The sequence below is a fragment of the Carcharodon carcharias genome, chromosome 1 (genome assembly GCF_017639515.1).
Source record: "Carcharodon carcharias isolate sCarCar2 chromosome 1, sCarCar2.pri, whole genome shotgun sequence".
In the NCBI taxonomy this organism is placed as follows: domain Eukaryota; kingdom Metazoa; phylum Chordata; class Chondrichthyes; order Lamniformes; family Lamnidae; genus Carcharodon; species Carcharodon carcharias.
The window spans coordinates 4,090,770-4,116,797 of NC_054467.1; the positions used below are offsets into that span (position 1 = coordinate 4,090,770).

Here is a 26,028-nt window from a genome sequence, read left to right on the forward strand (position 1 = left end):
TTCATTTTGTAATTCTTTGGACTGAGAAATGGTCAGATTCAATATTTCCCACCTCATTAGGTCCAGACATAGTGCATAGCTCAGAAACCCAGGGTCTAATTGCTCAGAACAGGAAGACAGTTTGATGGAACAATAACTTTTAGTACTTTAAGCACAGCTGATGTGTTTGAGTTTATCATGGACTTGGGAGACTTAATTAGAATTGAAGCTGGATCTCAGCATTCTACAGGGACAAGGGGTTTTATCAGGACAATCCTTACTGCAGCCTTCCTATTTTTATTTAAAAAGGAGTGGTGCACTGTATTCCCACCCCCTCCTCCCCCCTACTGATTTGTTGTAAATCATTTAAACAAAATTTTCCTCTTGGCTGAATGTCAATGGCAAAGATTTCCGGCTGCGATTTATCAGAGGAAGTTCTAAGTTAACCAGGAGTCTTCACTGTTGGTTTCAAACCTTTTCCACCACTCGGTGACCTGCACACCGCTGGTTTCAAAAAGAAAATAACAAGCCTTGACGTCCCTGGATAAAGGCGCCAGAAAATGAGGTCCTGGGCTGTAAGCGTCCTTTTGCTGATATGCTTTTGTCACATGTTTGTCGGTAAGAAACCCTCCCCATTTCTTACTTTGTTTCCTTAGAATCAGATGCGCGTGGCGGTGATTCTCGAAGGTTTTAGGTTGATGGGCTGTTATCGGCCGATCCATCAGATGCGCAGGGTGTACTAAAGGGCAAATCTGAGGATGTTCCCAGATACGAACCAGGAGGTGGACGACCATTAAAAGGGAGTTACCTACAAATCAGGAAAGTTCGGGAGGCACATCTTACAATGAGAGATTTGTACTTGTTCTGCCAGGAAACATTTAAAGTAGAGTTTCAGTTGCCCCTCCCTCCAGTGTTATCAGAAGCAGCTTTAAATAAATCAGCGACAGGCCCTGATATTTGTGATGCTCAGTTGATCATTTCCAGTTGCCAGATGCTGGAATGATGGGCTGCAACAGGACTTAAAGTTGGGAATAATTGTTCCAGGATTTTGCACCAGGAGTTTATGTTTTACACCAGCAGATGTATAGCGATGTTGCTAGTGGAATGTGTTGAGAATGGGATGATCCCAATAGAAAGGCAAGTTGTTAGGGAATAATGTTCTCTAGATTGGGTGAGTAGGCATGTTGGTCTAATGAATTCCTGATAAAGTGTCCACCTTTTCTGTAAGAATTGCAGATATTCAACAAACCGATGACTGGTACACCAATGAGAACCTTTCATACAATCTACTGACCCACCAGGTGTTCATGGTGTAATAATGATGGTGCCTCTTTGTTAGCAGTGACACAGTGGGAAGCACTCTCATCTCTGAGTCAAATGTTCAAGCCTTACTCCAGAGACTTGAGTACAAAATCTAGGCTGATACTTCAGAGCAGTACTGAGAGAGGGCCGCATTGTCAGAAGGTCAGTATTGAGGGAGCGCTGCATCGTCAGAGGGTCAGTACTGAGGGAGTGCTGCACTGTCAGAGGGTCAGTACTGAGGGAGTGCTGCACTGTCGGAGGTGCAACATTAAACTTACACCCCACCTGATACCTCAGAAGTCACTCATCTCTGGTGCTATTTCAATAAATCTATTCCATAAAATCTTCCTAAAGTGTGGTGCCCAGAATTGCACACAATACTCCAGATAAGGCCGAACCAAATGTTCTTTAAGGTTTAGCATGACTTTCTTATTTTTTTAATTCAATGTCTCAATTTACAAAGATGACATTGCCTCTTGTAACTTTCTGGTTTGTATGTTCTGTAGCTGCCTGTGAAATGTGCGTGGCTGAATTATTGACACATTTTAAGGATTCCGGTACAGATGTCTTGAATTGCTGGAAGATTTCACCATGTGCTGCAGACATGGACCATCTGTTACTGCCACTCCCCATTGTCTAAGGCGAATATTTAGTTGTTCATTGCTTACATTGATATTGAGGATGCTCTCGTGGATGTACTTAGAAAGCTGTAATAAAAAAGCCCAGATTCCCCTCAAAATATAAAGTTCTGATTTAATTGGTAAAGAATGGCAGCATTTATCCATCCACACAATGTTTACATTAAATTTAAGGCACAAAAACATTTGGCCCCAGTTGTCTCTGGAGGTCTTTATGCTCCATATGAACCTCCTCTCACCCCTTTTCATCTCCCCCTATCACACCCTTTCTCCCTTGTGCGGCACCTATGCAAGTCGCCTTAACCACTCTCCATTTTGTAGTTAGCTTACTATCTAGTTTGGTGTTTGTCTCCATCTTCACATGAAGTTAGGCATGAGTCTACCAAGCTGTACCTTACTGAAGTCCTTTAGAAAATCTAAATATATTACATCTACTACATTATCCTTCTCTAATCTTCCTGTCACTTCTTCAAAGATTTCAATAAGTTTGGTCAAATGTGACCTTCCCTTTTGAGGTCCGTGCCAGCTCCTATGTTATATTTTGAATTATTAGATGGTTTTAATTACACCTTCCAGTAAAGATTCCATTATTTTGCTGACTTCAACATTAAACTAACTGCTTCATATTACCCTGGATTTGTCCCATATCCCTTTCTAAATTTAAAAATATCATTGGCCGTTTTGCTGATACTTGATATTCAAATTTCTAGTGATTTTTATATACGTACTAGTGCCTCTGCTCCCTTGCTTTTTTTAGTTTGACTGTTCAGCCCAAAGGTTCCTTGTCAGTGTTGAGGATCCACTCAGATCCTGTATCCGCCCTCACACCTTCCTCTCCCTCCCAGAATCATGATAGGGTCTCCCTTATCCTCACTTATCACCCCACCAGCCTCCGCATTCAAAGGATCATCCTCCAACAGGTCATTTCCGCCAACTCCAGCATGATGCCACCACCAAACACATCTTCCCTTCACCACCACGACCACCCGCAACCCCCCCACCCCCCCCCAACCCCCAACCAGTGGCATTCCGCAGGGATTGTTCCCTCCGGGACACCCTGGTCCATTCCTCCATCACCTCCTACACCTCAACCCCTTCCCACAGCACCTTCCCACGCAACCGCAGAAGGTGCAACACCTGCCCCTTTACTTCCCCCCTCCTCACCGTCCAAGGGCCCAAACACTCCTTTCAAGTGAAGCAGCATTTCACTTGCACTTCCCTCAATTTAGTCTACTGCATTCGTTGCTCCCAATGTGGTTTCCTCTACATTGGAGAGACCAAACGCAGACTGGGTGACCGCTTTGCAGAACACCTTCGGTCTGTCCGCAAGCATGGCCCAGACCTCCCTGTCGCTTGCCATTTTAACACTCCATCCTGCTCTCATGCCTACATGTCCGTCCTTGGCCTGCTGCATTGTTCCAGTGAAGCTCAACGCAAACTGGAGGAACAGCACCTCATCTTCCGACTAGGCACTTTACAGCCTTCCGGACTGAATATTGAGTTCAACAACTTTAGATCATGAACTCTCTCCACCATCCTCACCCCTTTTCCAATCCCCCTTTTTCCAATAATTTATAAATTTTTATTTTATATATATTTTTCTTTTCCCACCTATTTCCATTATTTTAAAATTTATTTCAATCTATTGTTTTATCTCTACCTTTTAGCCTATTTCGATCCCTTCCCCCCACCCCAACCCCACTAGGGCTATCTGTCCCTTGCTCGTCCTGCTTTCTACCCTTAATGTCCCCATTAGCACATTCCTTAGCTAATATCACCACCGTCAACACCCCTTTGTCCTTTTGTCTATGACATCTTTGGCAATCTCTTCTTTGCCTCCACCTATCACTGGCCCCCTACCCAGCTCTACCTGTCCCACCCCCCTCTACCAGCTTATATTTCACCACATTTCTCTATTTCCTTAGTTCTGAAGAAGAGTCATACGGACTCGAAATGTTAACTGTACTCCTCTCCGCAGATGCTGTCAGACCGGCTGAGTTTTTCCAGCTATTTTTGTTTTTGTTTCAGATTTCCAGCATCTGCAGTATTTTGCTTTTAGCCCCTATATCTTTGTCTGTTCTCTTTATTTATTTGTGCTTATTATTTGGAAGCTAAACTCGCTGATTCATTTATTCATCTCAATGACCACATGACCCTTGTCGACAGCTACAATTGCTCTCCCATCACCCAATGCTCTCACCCCGGTCAGTCAAAAAATCATGCTCTCTACAGTTAGATTTATTCGTTACTTTGATAATTATGTTCAGGTCTTATTCCCCTAAAACTCTTTTGCAGGACCTTTTTGGGTTATTTTTTTCCACCAACATCGGTGCAATTCAGCCACCACCCCCCAAGCCCACCACCCTAGCCCCCCCCGACCCCCCCAATCCAGGCAGCACTGAATTCTGGTGAAAGGCAAAATCCTTGCTGAGATTGTGTAGCTTTGCACAGGAAGGAGCAGTAATGAGTTTTGAACTCCCACTTAGAACAAGGATGAGTCATGCAAAAGGTTGATATGTGGATATTTTGGAGACAAGTTAGTATTTGTTGGTGAATGGTAATCGGGGACAGATGTGGGCGAATGTGGGGGACATGATCTGATTTCAGTTTTACTGACAATCCCACTCAAACCAGTGGAGAACATAAGAAAATGTGGAGCATAAAAAGATGGAAAGAAATGGAACACGTTGGAATCAAGGATTATCCAAATATTTTTCAAGGACTTTCATCAATGTGACAGAACTAGTAGAGGAAAATCCACAAACCGGAGAATCATAGAATAGAATCATAGACAGAGACAGCACTGAAGGAGACTATTCAGCCCATCAGACCTGTGCTGGCTTTTTCAAAGTGCTTAGTCCCAGTGCACCATTTCTTGTTTTTAACTATGTAAAATTCTCGCCCACCAAAACCTGTCAACTTCTTTTGAAAATGATCTGTGGAATCAGCTCCCAGCGTCTTTTCGGGTCGAGTGTTCCAGATCCCAACAAGTCTGAGTGGAAACAATTCTCCTCATCTCCCCCTAAATCTTTTTTCCAATAATTTTGAATCCGTGACTCCCAGTCATTGACCCACTCTACAGAGGAAAACATTTATCTTGATCCAGTCGATCAAAACATCTCAACATCTTGAAAATCTCTACTTGGTCACCTTTTAACCTTCTCTGTTCCAGGACAGTGGTCTGAACCTTTCCACCCCCTCCCCAGAATTAAAGTTCATTCTTGGAAACATCCTGATAAACTTTGTCTGTACTCCCTCGAATAACTTTACAGAGGAGTTTACAATCAAACATAAGATAGTTCTGCTGCTGTTTCTCATCTCTCATTTCCCACAGCCAAGATGGTTACTCTCAGAGATAATTGAGAGATATAAAAGGACAAATGACAAACATTGATGGAGAACCAGTCCTGTACTTAGAAATCTTTGTGTTTGCTTCGCTTTCTTTTTCAGTCAGCCATGGTTCAGTAGGACCCACACTCAACAGAGTCAGAAAGTCATGAGTTCAGGTCGTATCCTAGAGAGTTGAGTGTAGAATATAAGCTGACACCCAGCGTGTCAGAGGGTCAGCACTGTCAGAGGGTCAGTACTGAGGGAGTGCTGCACTGTCAGAGGGTCAGTACTGAGGGAGTGCTGCACTGTCAGAGGGTCAGTACTGAGGGAGTGTTGAACTGTCGGAGGGTCAGTACTGAGAGAGTGCTGCCCTGTTGGAGGGTCAGCACTGAGGGAGCACTGCACTGTTGGAGGCGCTGCCATTTGAATGAAACATTAAGCCCAGACCCTGTCTGCCCTTTTAAGTCAATGTAAAAAATTCCTGGCACTATTTTAAAGAAGAGTAGGAGAATTCTGCCCTGCGTCCTGACCAATATTTATCCCTCAACAGATAGCACTAAAAGCTGATTATCTATTCATGATTATGATGCTGTTTGTGGGATCTTGCTGTGTGCAAATTGGCTTCCATGTTTCCTACTTTACAACAGTGACTACATTTTTAAAAAGTACTTTATTGGCTGTCACACAATTTGGGACATTCCGTGGTTGTGTACAGTGCTATGGAAATGCGAGTTTTTCTTTATAAATAGTTAAACGTATGTTAGCTAGTTAGTGATTCCGTGTAAATAGTTAAATGTATGTTTTCTTGTTAGTGATTCAGTGCAAATAGTTAAATGTATGTTACCTGGTTAGTGATTCAGTGCAAATAGTTAAATGTATGTTAGCTGGTTAGTGATTCCATGTAAATAGTTAAATGTATGTTAGCTGATTAGTGATTCCATGTAAATAGTTAAATGTATGTTAACTGGTTAGTGATTCTGTGTAAATAGTTAAATGTATGTTAGCTGGTTAGTGATTCAGTGCAAATAGTTAAATGTATGTTACCTGGTTAGTGATTCAGTTTAAATAGTTAAATGTATTCTAGCTGGTTAGTGATTCTGTGTAAATGGTTAAATGTATGTTAGCTGGTTAGTGATTCAGTTTAAATAGTTAAATGTATCTTAGCTGGTTAGTGATTCTGTGTAAATAATTAAATGTATGTTAGCTGGTTAGTGATTCAGTGCAAATAATTAAATGTATGTTAGCTGGTTAGTGATTCCGTGTAAATAGTTAAGTGTATGTTAGCTGGTTAGTGATTCCATGTAAATCGTTAAATGTATGTTAGCTGGTTAGTGATCCAGTGCAAATAGTTAAATGTATGTTACCTGGTTAGTGATTCAGTTTAAATAGTTAATTGTATCCTAGCTGGTTAGTGATTCTGCGTAAATGGTTAAATGTATGTTAGCTGGTTAGTGATTCAGTTTAAATAGTTAAATGTATCTTAGCTGGTTAGTGATTCTGTGTAAATAATCAAAGGTATGTTAGCTGGTTAGTGATTCCGTGTAAATAATTAAATGTATGTTAGCTGGTTAGTGATTCCGTGTAAATAGTTAAATGTATGTTAGCTGGTTAGTGATTCCGTGTTAATAGCTAAATGTATGTTAGCTGGTTAGTGATTCCGTGTAAATAATTAAATGTATGTTTTCTGGTTAGTGATTCCATGTAAATAGTTAAATGTATGTTAGCTGGTTAGTGATTCCGTGTAAATAGTTAAATGTATGTTTTCTGGTTAGTGATTCCGTGTAAATCGTTAAATGTATGTTAGCTGGTTAGTGATTCCGTGTAAATAGTTAAATGTGTGTTAGCTGGTTAGTGATTCTGTGTAAATAGTTAAATGTATGTTTTCTGGTTAGTGATTCAATGTAAATAGTTAAATGTATGTTTTCTGGTTAGTGATTCAATGTAAATAGTTAAATGTATGTTTCCTGGTTAGTGATTCAATGTAAATAGTTAAATGTATGTTAGCTGGTTAGTGATTCTGTGTAAATTGCCAGGGGTCTTGCTGACATTCATGGGAAGTGACTGTTTCCTGTTTTTGGTGACCAAGCACCGGATTTGACCTGGCCAAGGTTTCACTGCACTAGCAAAGATCAAATAAAACTGAACAGATCCACTATCCTAGTCTGTCCCAATTCCCTTATCTGCATATATTCCCATTCGTATAATTTCCTGCATCAGTAACTGGCTTATTTCTGTTGGCTGCTGGTCAGGCCTCTCATCCTTGTTTTCCATTGAGAAATCTGTTTGAATCAAGGATTGGCTGAACGGGAAGGGGGGTGGGACTAATTGGATAGCCCTTTCAAAGAGCTGGCACAGACATGATGGGCCGAATGACCGCCTTCTGTGTTGTAAGATCCTTATAATTTGACTATCATTGTAAGAAGGACACCATTGTCCAACCAGTTCTAACTGGTGGGGCAGCATACTCAGTGGAAATCTGTCTGTCTGCTTAATGGATCTTCACTTCTCTCTCTGAAACTCAGTTCAACTAAGGGATGACTTGTTGAACAATCTCAACCCTTCACATAACTTACTGACTGACCAGCAACTCATTGTCCTGTCTATTTTATTAGGCTAGTAACCTTCTCTGAACTGCTTGCAACGCAATTACATGCTTCCTTAAATAAGGAGACCAAAACTACACACAGTATTCAAGGTGCGGTCTCACCGATGCCCTGTATAACTGAAGCATAACGTCCTTACTTTTATGTTCAATTCCTCTCGTAATAAAGGAGAGCATTCCATTAGCCTTCTCAATTACTTGCTGCACCTGCATACTAACTCTTTGTGACTCATGTATTAGAACACCCAGATCCCTCTTCAGCTCAGAATTCTGCAGCCGTTCACCATTTAACTAATTCTCTGCTTTTTTATCCTTCCTGCCAAAGTGAACAGCTTCACATTTTCCCACATTATATTCCATCTGGCAAATTTTTGCCCACTCACTCAACCTATCTATATCTGTCTGCAACCTCCTTGCATCCTCTTCACAACGTACTTTTCCACCTATCGTTGTGTCATCTGCAAGTTTAGCTACCAAGAGTTCACTCCCCCCAGCTAAACCTTAGACCCACTCTTCTTCCTTTCTAAGTGGATGTAAAATTCAATCATATTGTGGCTGCTGCTACCGAGGGGTGTCTTCAATCTGAGGTCATTAATTAATCATGTTACATGACACAATACCACATCTCTCTATCCAGGATCTGTTTATCATTTCCCAGATTAGTACCTTTCTCTCTTGCCTTGTCTCTACTCTTTGATTTACCACATCCTCCCAAATTTGATTCCCTTGCCCCCACTATTTAGTTTAAAACCTTCTCTACTTCCCCAGTTACCCAGCTCGCTAGAACACCAGCCCCAGTATGGTTCAGACCTCTGCCTTTCCCCAGTGCTGGTGCCAGTGCCTCACGAACTGGAACCCACTTCTCCCACATCGGACTTTGACACGCGTTCATCCCTCTAATTTTACTTGCCCTATGTCAATTTGCACACGGCTCAGGTAATAATCCAGAGATTTGGTTGTGCCTTTGAGGTTGTGCTTTTTAATTTAATGCCTAACTCTGCATACTCTCAATGCAGAACTCCTTTCTTAGTCTTACCTATGTCATTTGGTACCTACATGTACCACGACCACTGGATCCTCCCCCTCCTACTGCAAGTTCATCTTCAGCCCTGAGCAGATATGCTGAGCCCTGGCACCGAGTGGGCACCACAGCTGTCTGTACTCGCACTCTTGACTGCAGAGAACAGTATCTCTCCACCTGTACTGTCTCCTATCACTACCACATTCCTCTTCATTCCCCCCAATTGAGTGGCATCCTTCACCATGGTGCCATAGTCAGTCCACTCATCCACCTTGCAGTCCTTCTCCTCAACCACACAGGTACCAATGTACATCATGTCTGCTGGACAAAGTCAGGGACTGAGCCTCCTCCATCACTGGTGGATCCCCTTACCTACCTGACTCGCAGTCACACCCTCCTGTCCCTGACTACTGACCAACTCTAAAGTCCTGCCTAACATAAAAGGAGTGACTGCCTCCTGGAACAAACTGTCCAGGTAACTCTCACCAGCCCCGACGCTCTCAATGTCTGGAGCTAGGCTCTAGCTCAGCAACTCAGAGCTGAAGTTGCTGAAGCAGCAGATACTCTCTGCGGATGTGGTTCTCTGGGATTGCAGGTGCATTCCCCGGATTCCCACACTCTGCAGTCACACCATGGGATGGGCAGCACGACCACTGCACCTGCTGGATGCTGTGTGGATTTGGGCCTCCAAAAGTGAACTAAGATTCCTGTTGCTCTTAGATTTTGCAGCCCTGGGTGAGAAATCCAGACAGAGATTGGCAGGGCTTCGAGCAGCACCTGAAAAAGGAGGGATATAAGGGGGCAGCAGACTGAAGTGGCAGAGAAAGACAAAGAGGGTAACAATCAGCGGAAGGGCATTGTACCTAAAAGCCCCCAAAATAATGAAGAAAAGGTCACCAGTAGATTCGCTTTGAGCTTTAACCAATTCTGACCCCTTTAAGTAGCACCAGAAATGTCCATTGGGCGGAATCCTAATCAATACAGCCCAGGATTTTGGGAGCAGCATTGGCATGGACACAAAAGTAGTGTTTGGGTTATAACGTTCTCAAATATCCTTCATAATGTTACAATCCCCTTTGTCATGTACATTTTGACCACAGAAAATGATTCATCTTCAAGAACTAAGAACATTCCAGAGGAGTTTGTGTTTTCTCAAGGACACTGTCCATTAAAGGGTAAATGCAAGGACTCTGATGGCTGCTGTTCCTGGAAAAGACAGCATTTTACATGAAAAGGTAATTCAGCAGCTTTAAAGAAGCTGGAAACCTCTTGACCCCAGTGGACTGTTTACAAAAGGCTCACATGGTGGTTTATGGCTTTGAAGAGAAACCCTCATTGGAAAAACCATGTTCCAAAAGCTGGTTTTGGCTTTGCTTTTTGGGAAAAGCAGGATCAGCTGCTGTGGAAAGTCCTTAGCTCTTTGCAGTCCAGAGCTGGCCCAGGGTTGTAAGTGAATGGAATCTGCTCCGTAGTCGCTCTCCATTCTGCAATTGATGCCCCCGAGTTTTCTTCGAGTCCGCCCGAAAAGTCATCGATTGTTCCGCAGAGCGGAGCTGAGGGACCAGCTGTACAACCCGGACACCACTTCAGGAACTCTGCCATCTTATCCTTTTCCCCTGAATCATTGACTTTTAACCCTTTAGCAGAATTCCTCTATTTTGTTTTTTTTTAAGTGTATGGGTGTGTGTCTGAGTTAGGGTATTTAGAAAGAGTTTAAAGCAAAAAATTGCGGATGCTGGAAATCCAAAACAAAAGCAGAAACAGAAATACCTGGAAAAACTCAGCAGGTCTGGCAGCATCGGCGGAGAAGAGCACAGTTAACGTTTCGAGTCCTGTTCAACAGAACTGTTGAAGGGTCATGAGGACTCGAAACGTTAACTGTGCTCTTCTCCGCCGATGCTGCCAGACCTGCTGAGTTTTTCCAGGTATTTCTGTTTCTGTTTTTGTATTTAGAAAGAGTAATCATTCCACTTTCACACTTCATACTGTATTGTTAATAAGCTTTGCCTCTCCACTTGACAACACTGGTTTTATAATAAACGAATAATTCTGTTGTTTGTTGGAGAAACCTGGGCGTTGCATGGTCATTCTGTGATTAATAGATAAAGCACAGATTTGGCTGTATTACCAGCAGGAAACTCATTTAAATATATGTTGTGACCTGTGGAGTGGTGGAACTGGGCTGGGATTTTCTGTGCCTGGCAGTATCGGGCGTGTTCAGTGGCGTGAGTGGACAATATGGTGTGAAACCCGATCAAAATCGTCTGCTCAGCTCAGCCTGCAGATGGTGGGTCACGTTTCCTGTCATTGGATGCTGGGAACCTCATCAGCCTGTCATTATTAGGCCTGCCCAGTGGAATCATTCCTCCCACCCCCCCTCACTGGATCGTCCGCCCACGTCAGTGCGATAACACACCAACATGTTTCAGAACAGCACATAAACCACCTGCACCTGGTGAGCTGCACTTCACTCGGGACTTTGAGGTTTGTTTGCCTACCTTGCTTAAGGCAGCGCTCGCAGTCACCAGCCCCAGGCTTCACAGGCAGCACCACATCACTTTTAGGGGGGCCCACGGGCAGCTCTCTACCTACCAGACCAGCTGTAAGGTGGGAGTGACTTTTCAATGGCTGCAGGGCTGGGGATTGCTTGGGGAAGAGGGAGAAGTGGCCTCGGACAAGGGAAGAGGCTGCAGGGTGGGGTTTGTACTGGGGAAGGAGGGTATCCCAGGGTGTGTTTGGGGCACATGTTGATCTGTGCAAGTGGCTTCAAGATGGTGAGGACTGAGGAGGCAGTCTCCAGAGGAGATGAGGTCAGATGGAGATGTGAGGGTGTGTGTGAGAGAGTGAGTGGTGAGCTGGCAGTGAGTGAGATGCCAGTGAATGTGTGATGGGCTTGTGAGTGGGTGAGTTTAGATGATGAATTGGTTGCCTTACCCTGGTGGCACAGATGAGATCATTCATCATCTATCTGCATTGGATGGCCAACCTCTTCTGTGCACCATTGGCACTGAACACCACTGCCATCACCTGATTGGTCAGGCTGCTGCCCATCCTGCGACCAGAGCAGGGGTAGAGGACATTACAGCAGGCCTCCATGGTGTCCAAAAGGTATTCCAGTGATGTGTTTCTAAACCTGGGGGCTGCAGTCTTTTTGCTTTTCATGGAAATCTTCCCTGCAGTAGTCTTGGGCTAGAAGCACTGAGATGTGTGCGTGTGGCTGGATTTTAAATATGGCGCCCGCCATGATGAAGTGGTGAGGTGATGGTGTGTCGGACGAATGAGAACCTGTCCGCCATGGAAACAGCGCATTTCCCGGGGATGCATAACTAATGTGACGGGTTTGGGACTATACGGTGTGAAAACCTGCCATTGCAACCAACAGGTAAAACATGGTTTTACCTGCCCACTACTGCACTTAGTGTAAATCTGGGACAATTCTGTCCAGACAGCGCACTCCTCCCATCTTGATCGTAACTTTGTAGAGACCAACAACATTTAAGAACAAATTGAAACTTCTGGGTAATAGCTGAAAAGGATGTCACAACAGGATTTCACGTTTTCAGATTCTTACTGTTATGTAACAAATGACTAAAAACGCTTTAGCTAAACACTGTTTTTGTAAGTAACTTATACTTTAAACTACAGAGAGTAATGGTCCACTTTTATACTTAGCACACACCCAACTCACTACAGAATTACAGTCCTTGTAACAAACTGTCCACAGTTACCACCAGCTCCTAGATAAAAGCAAAAAACTGCAGATGCTGGAAATTCAAAACAAAAACAAAAATACCTGGAAAAACTTAGCAGGTCTGACAGCATCTGCAGAGAGGAACACAGTTAATGTTTCAAGTCCGTATGACTCTTCAACAGAACTAAGTAAAAATAGAAAAGAGGTGAAATATAAGCTGGTTTAAGAGGAGGGTGGGAGAAGTAGAGCTGGATAGAGGGTCAGTGATAGGCGGAGATAACCAAAAGATATCATAGACAAAAGGACAAAGAGGTGTTGAAGGTGGTGATATTATCTAAGGAATGTGCTAATTAAGGGTAGAAAGCAGGACAAGCAAGGTACAGATAGCCCTAGTGGGGGTGGGGTGGGGTGAAGGAATTGAAATAGGCTAAAAGGTAGAGATAAAACAATGGATAAAAATACCTTTAAAAATAATGGAAATAGGTGGGAAAAGAAAAATCTATATAAATTATTGGAAAAAAAGCGGGGGGAAGGAATTTCCATCATCATTTTCATGTGGTCCATCTCTGACACTTCCCTTCCCTTCCTTGACCTCTCTGTCTCAATCTCTGGTGATAGACTGTCCACCAATATCCATTACAAACCCACCGACTCCCACAGCTATCTCGACTACAGCTCTTCACACCCTGCTTCCTGTAAGGACTCCATCCCATTCTCTCAGTTCCTTCGCCTCCGTCGCATCTGTTCTGATGATGCTACCTTCAAAAACAGTTCCTCTGACATGTCTTCCTTCTTCCTTAACCGAGGTTTTCCACCCACGGTGGTTGACAGGGCCCTCAACCGTGTCCGGCCCATCTCCCACGCATCCGCCCTCACACCTTCCTCTCCCTCCCAGAAATGAGATAGGGTCCTCCTTGTCCTCACTTATCACCCCACCAGCCTCCACATTCAAAGGATCATCCTCCGCCATTTCTGCCAACTCCAGCATGATGCCACCACCAAACACATCTTCCCTTCACCCCCCCTGGCAGCATTCCGCAGGGATCGCTCCCTCCGGGACACCCTGGTACACTCCTCTATCACCCCCTACACCTCAACCCCTTCCCACAGCACCTTCCCATGCAACCACAGAAGGTGTAACACCTGCCCTTTTACTTCCCCCCTCCTCACCGTCCAAGGGCCCAAACACTCCTTTCAAGTGAAGCAGCATTTCACGCCACTTCCCTCAATTTAGTCTACTGCATTCGCTGCTCCCAATGTGCTTTCCTCTACATTGGAGAGACCAAACGCAGAACGGGTGACCGCTTTGCAGAACACCTGCGGTCTGTCCGCAAGCATGACCCAAACCTCCCTGTCGCTTGCCATTTCAACACTCCACCCTGCTCTCATGCCCACATGTCTGTCCTTGGCCTGCTGCATTGTTCCAGTGAAGCTCAACGCAAACTGGAGGAACAGCACCTCATCTTCCGACTAGGCACTTTACAGCCTTCTGGACTGAATGATGAATTCAACAACTTTAGATCATGAACTCTCTCCTCCATCCCCACCCCCTTTCCGATTCCCAACCCCCCCGTACTTTTTATCTCCTCCACGGAGATTTCATCCCGCCCTGGATCGAGGTCTGAGCAAAAATGGGAATACCGCCTGAGAGAATGGCCCGTCTGCCAACTGTAAATGTGGACCAGCTACGTGAAATCGCTGTTAATTGCGTCGCTAATGGGCTTAATCGCCACTTAATCGTTGGCGGGAGCGCTTCTGACTGTCGTGTGAAATATCGCACGAGTGTGGGATGATGTCTAGAGGCTTGCCCGCGGGATGTACAATTCTGGCCTCAGAGGATCCTTGGCTTTGTAAGCTTTATAAAAAAGACAAAAGCAAGCAATTTATACAAAAGCTGTATAAAAGAAACTGGTCAACCTCAGCTGGAGGATTGTGTCCGGTTCTGGGCTCCACACTTCAAGAAGGATGTTGAGGCCTTGGAGAGGAGATTTATTAGAATGGGACCAGGGATGAGGGACTTCAATCCCTGTGGAGAGATTGGAGAAGCTGGGATTGTTCTCCTTAGAGCAGAGAAGGTTAAGGGGAGATTTAATAGGGGTGCTCAAAATTGTGAAAGGTTTCGACAGAGTAAATAAGGAGAAACTGTTTCCAGTGGCAGGAGGATCAGTAACCTGAGGGACACTGTCAGTAATTGGCCAAAAAAAAAACCATGGGAAATGAAGGGGCAGAAACAATGCATAGAGTTGTGATCTGGAATCTGGTAGGGCGGTGGAAGCAGATTCAATAATAATTTTCCTGAAAAGGAAAAAGTTGCAGGGGTACAGGGAATGAGCAATGGGGGGGGTGGGACTAATTGGATAAAGAGCAGCGTTAAGCATGATGGGCCGAGTGGCTTCCTTTGTGCTGTATCACTTTATGATTCTACCTATTCTTTCCTGCATTCGAAGAAATATGAAGGATGTTAAACAATTACTGAATGCCCAGGATGGTACTAATGTGGAATATTGTACACTGCAGGGGGACAAACAGAATCATCACCATCACCAACAAACAGACCATCATCTGAAGCTGGGACAAGCAGTTTAAATACATCTGATTCTGGGACTACAACACATGGTAATGGTTAGTAATCAATATGCAGAGAGGAAAACATGTGACTAATGACTTGATCAACACTGGTTAACAAGCTATAACTATGCTAACCTGTTCACGGGGTCTAGACAGGCTAGATAGAGAGACACTGGCCCAGATTTTCACTCGGTTGTTGGGTGTACCGGGATGGGGGAATTCCGGGCTCTGAGAACCCAACATTTAAAAATGATGGCCTACAGTTCTAATTTTCACTCAGGGTTCGGGCTGGATTAGAAGTCGGACCAGCTGCCCCTCGAGCCAGTGTGGAGGCTGTTGGGTGCGAGGCTGACTGGGCAGAAGGCTGTCTCTGTGCCCCGGCACTTTATTGAATTAAATAAAAAAAGACTGAAACAAAAAATAACCCTCCAGCCCTTACCCCTCAACCCCCATAAATACCCCATGCTCCATCCATGCCAACCTATGCCACATCATGGCCCCAAACACCCTTCCCATGGCCCCTCATCTCCCATGCCAACCCATGCCTCTCTACCTACCCTCTATGGTGTCTCATAACCCCTATACCCCCCACATCCTCATGGCCCTTTATAGTCCCCATGCCAACTTAGAGCCAACTCATGCCTCCACTCACCACCTTTTGCCATTACCCTCTCAATGCCAACTCACGTAGTATCTTTTGACAGTTCTTGACAGCTTTGACAGTTCCAATGAATTTATGTAATTTTTACACACAATCTTGTTTACTTTTAACAATCCTAAAGGGTACCTTACCTCCCCCAAAGGTTTCCTGGGACCCTATCCAAAGGCGTTCTCTGCCTATCCAAATGAATCCACCAAGTTCAGAGCTCTTCTTGCCTGGTGTTATCTGCATTCTCTGGGTTTCACACTCCCTGTCTACCAAATCCCACTTTAGTGGAAGCAGTTGGTGATTCAAGTGTCTTGTTGCCTCTGTAAACCACATGTGCGTGAACACGGGCTTAACTCCAGTCCCGCTCCCGCGAAAGTAGGAAGCGCCATGTTCAGGGATGGGATCTAGGATTTCAGGGATTCTCTATCATGGCAAAAACCTGGTTTCCTGTTCCTTTTGGTGGAAGGATTGAGAGCCAGGGGGCACAGATTTAAAGTCATTGGCAAAAGAACCAGAAGTGACATTGGGTGAAATCTTTTTCATGCAGCGAGCAGTTAGGATCTGGAAGACACTGCCTGAGAGTGTGGTGGAGGCAGATTCAATCGTGGCTTCTAAAATAGAATTGGATAATTAGCTGAAGAGAAGAACTTTGTAGAGTTATGGGGAAAAGGCGGAAGAGTGGGACAAGGTGAGTTTGTCCTGTAGCGAGCCAGCACAGGCTCAATGGGTTTGAATGGCTCCTTCTGAACTTTACTAGTTCTATGATTCTATTTAAAGACAGCCCCACAGTGGCTTTGTGTTTAATTAGCAGTTTAACATAGGCTGCAAACACTGGTGCCCACACTTTGATGAATATTGAATGGTTGGTCACAAAGCAATGTGAACAGTCACCGTTTTACCATACATCCCACACTACTCGACAACAAAACCCAAATTCCTTCATTCATTTGGCCGAGAAGCGTTGTTGGACTTTGATGACCGAGGAATTCTATTAGAAAATCTTAATTTACAAAATGTAAAAATGTTTTTTGGAACATTAGATACACAATTCACAAGACTCTGTGTCCCTGTCTCTGTCTCTCTCTCTCTAACTCTGTCTCTGCCTGTCTGTTTATCTCTCTCTCTCTCTCTCTATCTCTCTGTCCCTGCCTGTCTGTTTATCTCTCTCTCTCTCTATCTCTGTCTCTGCCTGTCTCTCTCTATCTCTCTGTCCCTGCCTGTCTGTTTATCTCTCTTTCTCTCTCTCTCTCTATCTCTCTGTCCCTGCCTGTCTGTTTATCTCTCCCTCTCTCTCTCTCTATCTCTCTGTCCCTGCCTGTCTGTTTATCTCTCTCTCTCTCTATCTCTCTGTCTCTGCCTGTCTATCTCTCTGTGTCTTTCTCTCTCAGGGAGCTTTGACCAAGAATGAATTACATAATGTTTCTTATCCTCAGTGTGAAGCCTTGGAGTTTTTTTTGAAAAATATACTTTATTCATAAAATACCTGGAAGAACATTCCAAATGATTTCAAAATCACCATCACAAATGTACAATCAGATTCAACTTTTACACATGGATCACAAAGTGCATCAGTACAATCAATGAATATTACAATCATTTCAATATGGTCATTGCAGACAATCAGACAATGGGATTGGAGTTATCAACATACATCATGTTGCACTCTGAGGTGCTTCAATATAATTATAATACAATTAGTATTCACTGCATACATTTATTGTGAGCTGTACAGCCTGAGGGGCTCTCAACAGTTCCCAGTCCCTCAGTGCACTGTAGCAGAAAGGTCTTAGACAGCGACCCTTCCCCGTTGCGCCTTTGCGGCGGCTGCCCCAAGCTTTAGTGCATCCCTCAGCACGTAGTCCTGGACCTTGGAATGTGCCAGTCTGCACCACTCGGTCGGGGACAACTCTTTGCGCTGGAAAACCAACAAGTTTCGGGCAGACCAAAGAGCGTCTTTCACCGAGTTGATGATCCTCCAGCTGCAGTTGATGTTTGTCTTGGTGTGTGTCCCTGGGAACAGCCCGTAGAGCACAGAGTCCTCTGTCACAGAACTGCTCGGGATGAACCTCGACAGAAACCACTGCATCTCTCTCCAGACCTTCTTCGCAAAGGCACAATCCACAAGGAGGTGAACAACGGTCTCTTCCCCACCACAGCCACCTCGAGGGCAACGTACAGAGGGGGTGAGACTCCTGGCATGTAGGAAGGATCTTACAGGGAGGGCCTTTCTCACCACCAGCCAAGCTACATCTTGGTGTTTGTTGGAAAGTTCTGGCGATGAGGCATTCTGCCAAATGACTTTGTCAGTCTGCTCAGGGAACCATCCCACAGGATCCACCCTCTCCTTTTCCCTCAGGGCCTTTAAGACGTTACGTGCCGACCACTGCCTGACGGACTTGTGGTCAAAGGTGTTTCTCTGCATAAATTTTCCCACGAGGGACAGGTGGTACGGCACGGTCCAACTACTTGGAGCGTTCCGCGGCATCGTGGCCAGACCCATCCTTCATAACACTGGGGACAGGTAGAACCTCAGCATGTAGTGACACTTGGTGTTTGCGTACTGAGGGTCTACGCACAGCTTGATGCAGCCATACACAAAGGTGGCCATCAGTATGAGGGCGATGTTGGGCACGTTTTTTCCCCCTTTATCTAGAGGCTTGTACATCATGTCCCTGCGGACATGATCCATTTTCAACCTCCAGATAAAGCGGAAGATGGCTCGGGTGATCGCCACCACACAGGAGTCTGGAATGGGCCAGACCTGTGCCACGTACAGCAACAGCGAGAGTGCCTCACACCTGATGACCAGGTTCTTACCCGCAATGGAGAGGGAGCGTCGCTCCCACATGCCCAGTTTCGTTTTCACCATAGACACTCGCTCCTTCCAGTTTCTAACGAGTGCCCTGGCCCCTCCGAACCATATCCCCAGCACCTTCAGGCCGTCAGCTCTGACAGTGAAGGGGACAAAGCCTTGGAGTTCAAGTTAAAAAAAAGCCTGTAGCATTGACGCTTTCTTTCTGAATATAGGCTCGGGTTCACCCCGTGATACTCGGCTGACTCCACTTTAACAGCCTGTCAAGTGTTACAGAAAGATGTGCTGTAAAAAGGGAAATAGGCAGAGGATCAGCCAGGGCAGAATACATTTTATTTTAAAAAATTTACTCAGGTATTCAGGACAGCGTCCACATGTTACCTTCACTGCTCCCAGTTAAAAGACGCTTTTCCTTGTTATTCAAATGAGCAGCCCAATGTTAACTATTCACCTCTCATAACCTCCTGTGTATACTGTGCTCCATCTACTGGAGTCTGGCTGGGAAATCATTTAAGATTTACTCAATCTCACAATGCAAAAGGAGAACATTTAGCCCATCATGCCTGTTCTGGCTCTGTAAATGATCTATCCAATTAGTCCCACTGCCCCCACTCTTTACCCCACAGTCCTACAAGTTTTTCCCCCTTCAAGTATTCACCCAATTCCCTTTTGAAAGTTCCTATTGAATCTGCTTCCACCGCCCTTTCAGGCAGCGCCTTCCAGATCACAGCAACGCACTGTGTAAAAAAAGAAATTTTTCATCTCCTCTTTAGTTCAACAATCTGTGTCCTCTAGATATTGACCCCCCTGCCAACGGAAAATTGTTTCTCCTTATTTATTCTTATCAATACACTTCATAATTTCAAAACCTCTAATAAATCTCCCTTCAATCTTCTGCTCCAAGGAAAACAATCCCAGCTTCCCCAGTCTTTCCACGTTAACTGAAGTCCCTCATCGCGAGGACCAGTCTAGTAAATATCCTCTGCATCCTCTCCAGGCTGAGAACTGCATGTTCTACCTCCAGAGGTCCAGAACTCAAACCCATGCATCCCTCAGTAACCAATGAACTGCTTCCACCATTAACTTGTTCATTAGAAATTTCCTTTGATGTTACTGCATTAGGTTAAGTAGAAAGGACTTTAAACATTTCAGCAAGTGTTGGACTAATGTATGCTGTACCATAGGAGAAAACATTGATTCACAACCAGAGTCTCCAACAAGCTCAGGATTTCCATCGGCTGCCAGCTCAACAACAAAATCTGATAACCTGGGAGTAGCTTCCGATTCCACAGCACATTCTGCAACTGAAGCACCCACAACTGGTAAGATTTTTGCATAGGATTACAGAACTAGAATATTACTGAAAAGAGAGACATGTTGTCAAAGCTTTTCATCTTGCACTCATCAGGACACAGGCAAGAATGCCAAATTTTGAACAATCACAACTATTTCTACTACAGGAGAAAAGGGATGTTGATTGGTTGGCAAGTTGGCTATGATTGGCCAAGTTGTTGACATGGAGAAAATAGTATGGAACTATAGGCTCCCCAAGCTCCCGGGTAATACAAATAAGGCACAAGGCTTAAGCATGTTCCTTTTGTTTGCAGAGAACAGATCCCTGTGTATGAATGTATGTCACTTCTAGCATGTGTAAATGAGCCACATTATGAGCTTAACTGATTAGCTTAAATTGGTTAGGTATAGCTATTGGTGCACTCAGGATTGTCCATCAAGTGCTGCCCAATTGTGGAATCACACCAAAACATCTAAGGTGTTTCATTTTGGGCTTTGCAAGTGCAGGCTGGCTGAGTATGGTCTGTACTCTGCCTATTGTGAACAACTAAAAGAACATGTAGTTTGATTGGGCCGTATGACTTATGTACATGGCATTGCACTGGCACTGAAATTTACATAGGATTACATGGGATGTATGACACTAAAACAGGCCATTTGCCCAACAAGTCCATGCGGATGTTTATTCTCCATTCGAGTCTCCTCCCATCTTTCCTCACCTAAATCCACTTTTGTAACCCTCTACTCCCTTCTCCCTCGTGTGTTTGTCCAGCTTCCCCTTAACTGTATCTACGCTATTCACTTCAGCAGCTCCCTGTGGTAGCGAGTTCCACATTCTCACCTCTCTCTGGGTAAAGAAGTTTCTACTGAATTCCCCATTGGATTTCTTGCTGACTATCTTATATTGACGGCCTCTAGTCAGCCTCTTCCACATTTGCATTGGAAATCTCACTGGGTTTCTTTCCCCAGGGGTTTATTGCTCACAGCCTGGGTATGTTTGTAAAGCTATAAAGAGGGCTTCAAAATACCTCTGCCCAAAAAAAGTGTCTTAACCCGGCAAGAATCTATGGTTGGAATCATCCTAGATTTGCACTAAGTGTGGTAGCAGGAGCGTAAAAGGACATTTTACCACCCCCAGCCTCTATGGCAGCCTTTCACACCGTATCGCCCCAATCTCGCCTCATTAATGATGCAGCCACAGGAAACACGCCGTCTGGCCAGCAGGCGGCCTCTGAATTGCCCGCCATGCCATTACCTCACCGTTTCCTCACTCCGGGGGCCATATCTAAACTGCAGCCGCGCACACAGTTCTCAATGCTGCAGCCCAGGACAGCTCCAGTGAAGACATGGCCCTGAAAGGCCAGAGGAGTTCAGTGACCTGTCACTGGAATGCCTTTTGTCTTCCACCTCTGCTCTGGCTGCAGGAGGTCCAGCAACCTCACCAGTCCGGCCTGGGAGGCGGTGACTATGGTGGGCAGTGCCAATGCTGCACAGGAGAGGTTGGCCATCCAGTGCAGAGAGAGGTTGAATGATCTCACCCATACCGCCAGGGTAAGGCAACCACCTCATCACTCTAAACTCACACACTCACCCTCACATCTCCATCTGGCCTCATCTCCTCTGGAGATGCCTCCTCAGCCCTCACCCTCTTGATGCCAATTGCACAGATCAACATGTGCCCCCCCCACACACACCCTGGGATACCCACCTTTCCCAGTACAACCCTCGCCCTGCAGCCTCTTCCCTTGCCTGGGGCCGCTTCTCCCCCTTCCCCAAACAAGCCCTAGCCCTGCAGCCATTGAAAAGCCTCCCCTGCCTTACTCTGGTAGGTAGAAACCTGCCTGTGAGCCCCCCTAAAAGTGATGTGGTGCTGCCTGTGAAGCCTGGCGCTGAGACTGCGAGCGCTGCCTGAAGCAAGGTCGGCAAATAAATCTCAAAGTCCCGAGTGAAGTGCAAGCTCACCAGGTGCACGTGGCTTAGGTACAGTTGTGAAACACATCAGCCTGATTGCTCGGATGATCCAGTGTTGGGGGCTGATTCCAGCAAACTGGACTTATAATGATACGAGAGAGACAGAGGCTGGGAGTTTAAGTGGAGTCGGTGGGGTTACTCACCAAGGCTGAGCACATGTCTACCGGCCTGCAAACTACAACTCAGTTTTACATTGCCCAGGCAATTAATTGCCTCCAGTTGTGTCTTATGCCCCTCTTGAGGCAGGATGTCCCACCCTTAGGATCCTCCAGGAACAGTGACCACTGCAGCAAGCCTAGCCTGGTGATAATGGAGCTGGCCAGGAGTGCAGGTAAGTGGGGTTGGGGCTCGCTGTGGCTGATCAGGCCGGCCCTGGTGAGAGCTGGGGCTTGATCACGAGGGAAGAGGTGGTTTTCCAGTGGGTGTGGCTCTTTCCACTGGGGGCCCCTGAATGGGACACATGGTGTTCAACCAGGTGCTCTTGTGCCCCCAGTACCCAAGAACCTGTGAGGAGCCCACTATCCCCCACTGGGAAAATACCAGCTGTGGTGGGTAGGCGATGAGTGTGGCACCTCCTGCCGCCCCACCTAATTATAGACGCCCCCCCCATAACCCCTAACCAGCCAACTCCCAGGAGTTGGGGAAAGATACAGGGAGAAGAGGGAAGCTATTGGTGTATAATCCCACTCAAATGGAAATTAGACAGGTTTCTCTCAGAAAAGGACATTTTGGAATTAATTTAGAAACATGGGCCTGAATTTATCAGATGACAGGGTTCCCCGCCCCACCTCCGAGTGCCCCGCAGCCACTCTCCCTCTCTCACACACTCTCCCTCACTAACACACACTCTCCCTCTCACACTCACTCTCCCTCTCACACACACTCTCCCTCTCTCTTGCTCACTCTCCCTCTCTCACATACTCTCCCTCTCTCACACTCACTCTCCCTCTCTCACACACTCTCCCTCTCTCACATACACACCCACAGTCATTCTCCCTCTCTCACACTCATTCTCCCTCTCTGACATTCACTCTCCCTCTCTCACGCTCACTCTCACACTCTCACACTCACTCTCCCTCTCTCACACACTCTCCCTCTCTCACACACACACCCACACTCATTCTCCCTCTCTCACACTCACTCTCCCTCTCTCACATTCACTCTCCCTCTCTCACACTCATTCTCCCTCTCTCACACTCACTCTCCCTCTCTCACGCTCACTCCCCCTCACTAACACTCACTCTCCCACTCTCACACTCACTCTCCCTCTCTCACACACTCTCCCTCTCTCACACACACTTTCCCTTTCTCACACTCAGTCTTCCTCTCTCACACACTCTCCCTCTCTCACGCTTACCCTCTCTCACACACACTCTCCCTCTCTCACACACACTCTCCCTCTCTCACACACTCCCTCTCTCACACACACTCTCCTTCTCTCACACACACTCTCCCTCTCTAACACACTCCCTCTCTCATGCTTACCCTATTTCACACTCACTCTCCCTTTCTCATATGCACTCTTCCTCTCTCATGCTCACTCTCCCTCTCTCACACACTCTCCCTCTCTCACGCTCACTCTCCCTCTCTCAGGCTCACTCTCGCTCTCTCACACACTCTCCCTCTCTCACACAGTCACCCTCTCACCCTCACTCTCCCTCTCTCACACACTCTCCCTCTCACACTCACTTTCCCTCTCTCACACTCACTTTCCCTCTCTCACACTCACTCTCACTCTCTCACACACTCTCTCCCTCTCTCACACTCACTCTCCCTCTCTCACACTCACTCTCCCTCTCACACTCACTCTCCCTCTCTCACACACTCTCCCTCTCTCACACACACTCTCCCTCTCACACTCAGTCTTCCTCCCTCACTCACTCTCCCTCTCTCACACACACTCTCCCTCTCTCACACACTCTCTCTCATGCTTACCCTCTCTCACACTCACTCTCCCTTTCTCATATGCACTCTCCCTCTCTCACACACTCTCCCTCTCACACACACTCTCCCTCTCACACTCACTCTCCCTCTCTCACACACTCTCTCTCACACACACTCTCCCTCTCTCGCACGCACACCCACACTCACTCTCCCTCTTCACACTCACTCTCCGTCTCTCACGCTCACTCTCCCTCTCTCACACACTCTTCCTCTCTCACACTCACGCTCCCTCTCTCACACACACACCCACACTCACTCTCCCTCTCTCACACACTCTTCCTCTCTCACACTCACTCTCCCTCTCTCACACACACTCTCCCTCTCTCACACACTCTCCCTCTCACACTCACGCTCCCTCTCTCACACTCACTCTCCCTCTCACCCTCACTCTCCCTCTCTCACACACTCTGCCTCTCACACTCACTTTCCCTCTCTCACACTCACTCTCCCTCTCTTACACACTCACTCTCCCTCTCTCACACACACTCTCCCTCTCTCACACACTCCCTCTCTCACACACACTCTCCTTCTCTCACACACACTCTCCCTCTCTCACACACTCCCTCTCTCATGCTTACCCTATTTCACACTCACTCTCCCTTTCTCATATGCACTCTTCCTCTCTCATGCTCACTCTCCCTCTCTCACACACTCTCCCTCTCTCACGCTCACTCTCCCTCTCTCAGGCTCACTCTCGCTCTCTCACACACTCTCCCTCTCTCACACAGTCACCTCTCACCCTCACTCTCCCTCTCTCACACACTCTCCCTCTCACACTCACTTTCCCTCTCTCATACTCACTTTCCCTCTCTCACACTCACTCTCCCTCTCTCACACACTCTCTCCCTCTCTCACATTCACTCTCCCTCTCTCACACACTCTCTCCCTCTCTCACACTCACTCTCCCTCTCTCACACTCACTCTCCCTCTCACACTCACTCTCCCTCTCTCACACACTCTCCCTCTCTCACACACACTCTCCCTCTCACACTCAGTCTTCCTCCCTCACTCACTCTCCCTCTCTCACACACACTCTCCCTCTCTCACACACTCTCTCTCATGCTTACCCTCTCTCACACTCACTCTCCCTTTCTCATATGCACTCTCCCTCTCTCACACACTCTCCCTCTCACACACACTCTCCCTCTCACACTCACTCTCCCTCTCTCACACACTCTCCCTCTCACACTCACTCTCCCTCTCTCACACGCACACCCACACTCACACTCCCTCTTCACACTCACTCTCCGTCTCTCACGCTCACTCTCCCTCTCTCACACACTCTTCCTCTCTCACACTCACGCTCCCTCTCTCACACACACACCCACACTCACTCTCCCTCTCTCACACACTCTTCCTCTCTCACACTCACTCTCCCTCTCTCACACACACTCTCCCTCTCTCACACACTCTCCCTCTCACACTCACGCTCCCTCTCTCACACACTCTCCCTCTCACCCTCACTCTCCCTCTCTCACACACTCTGCCTCTCACACTCACTTTCCCTCTCTCACACTCACTCTCCCTCTCTTACACACTCACTCTCCCTCTCTCACACACACTCTCCCTCTCTCACACACTCTCTCTCTCATGCTTACCCTCTCTCACACTCACTCTCCCTTTCTCATATGCACTCTCCCTCTCTCACGCTCACTCTCCCTCTCTCACACACTCTCCCTCTCTCATGCTCACTCTCCCTCTCTCACACACTCTCTCTCTCACACACACTCTCCCTCTCTCACACACACACCCACACTCACTCTCCCTCTTCACACTCACTCTCCCTCTCTCACACACTCTCCCGCTCACACACACTCTCCCTCTCACACTCACTCTCCCTCTCTCACACACTCTCTCTCTCACACACACTCTCCCTCTCTCACACACACTCCCACACTCACTCTCCCTCTTCACACTCACTCTCCCTCTCTCACACACTCTTCCTCTCTCACACTCACGCTCCCTCTCTCACACACACACCCACACTCACTCTCCCTCTCTCACACACTCTCCCTCTCACACTCACTCTCCCTCTCTCACACACTCTCCCTCTCTCACACACACTCTTCCTTTCTCATACTCAGTTTTCCTCTCTCACACACTCTCCCTCTCTCACGCTTACCCTCTCTCACACACACTCTCCCTCTCTCACACACACTCTCCCTCTCTCACACACTCTCTCTCTCACACTCACTCTCCCTCTGTCACACTCACTCTCCCTCTTACAT

At 46.5% G+C, this 26,028-nt stretch overlaps 1 protein-coding gene across 3 annotated transcripts in view; it reads left to right on the forward strand.

Moving 5' to 3' along the window:
- The first annotated feature begins 390 nt into the window (after positions 1–390).
- The window catches only part of LOC121280417, a 49,304-nt gene continuing 23,666 nt past the window's right edge, over positions 391–26,028 (forward strand). For 2 of the 3 annotated variants that reach the window (XM_041192396.1, XM_041192413.1), the window contains exons 1-3: positions 391–597; positions 15,081–15,185; positions 19,777–19,914. In XM_041192396.1, coding sequence (XP_041048330.1) covers positions 540–597; positions 15,081–15,185; positions 19,777–19,914 — 301 coding nt within the window. In that variant the 5' untranslated portion in view covers positions 391–539. The remainder of the gene's footprint in view (positions 598–15,080; positions 15,186–19,776; positions 19,915–26,028) is intronic. The other variant, XM_041192405.1, reaches the window with a different exon arrangement.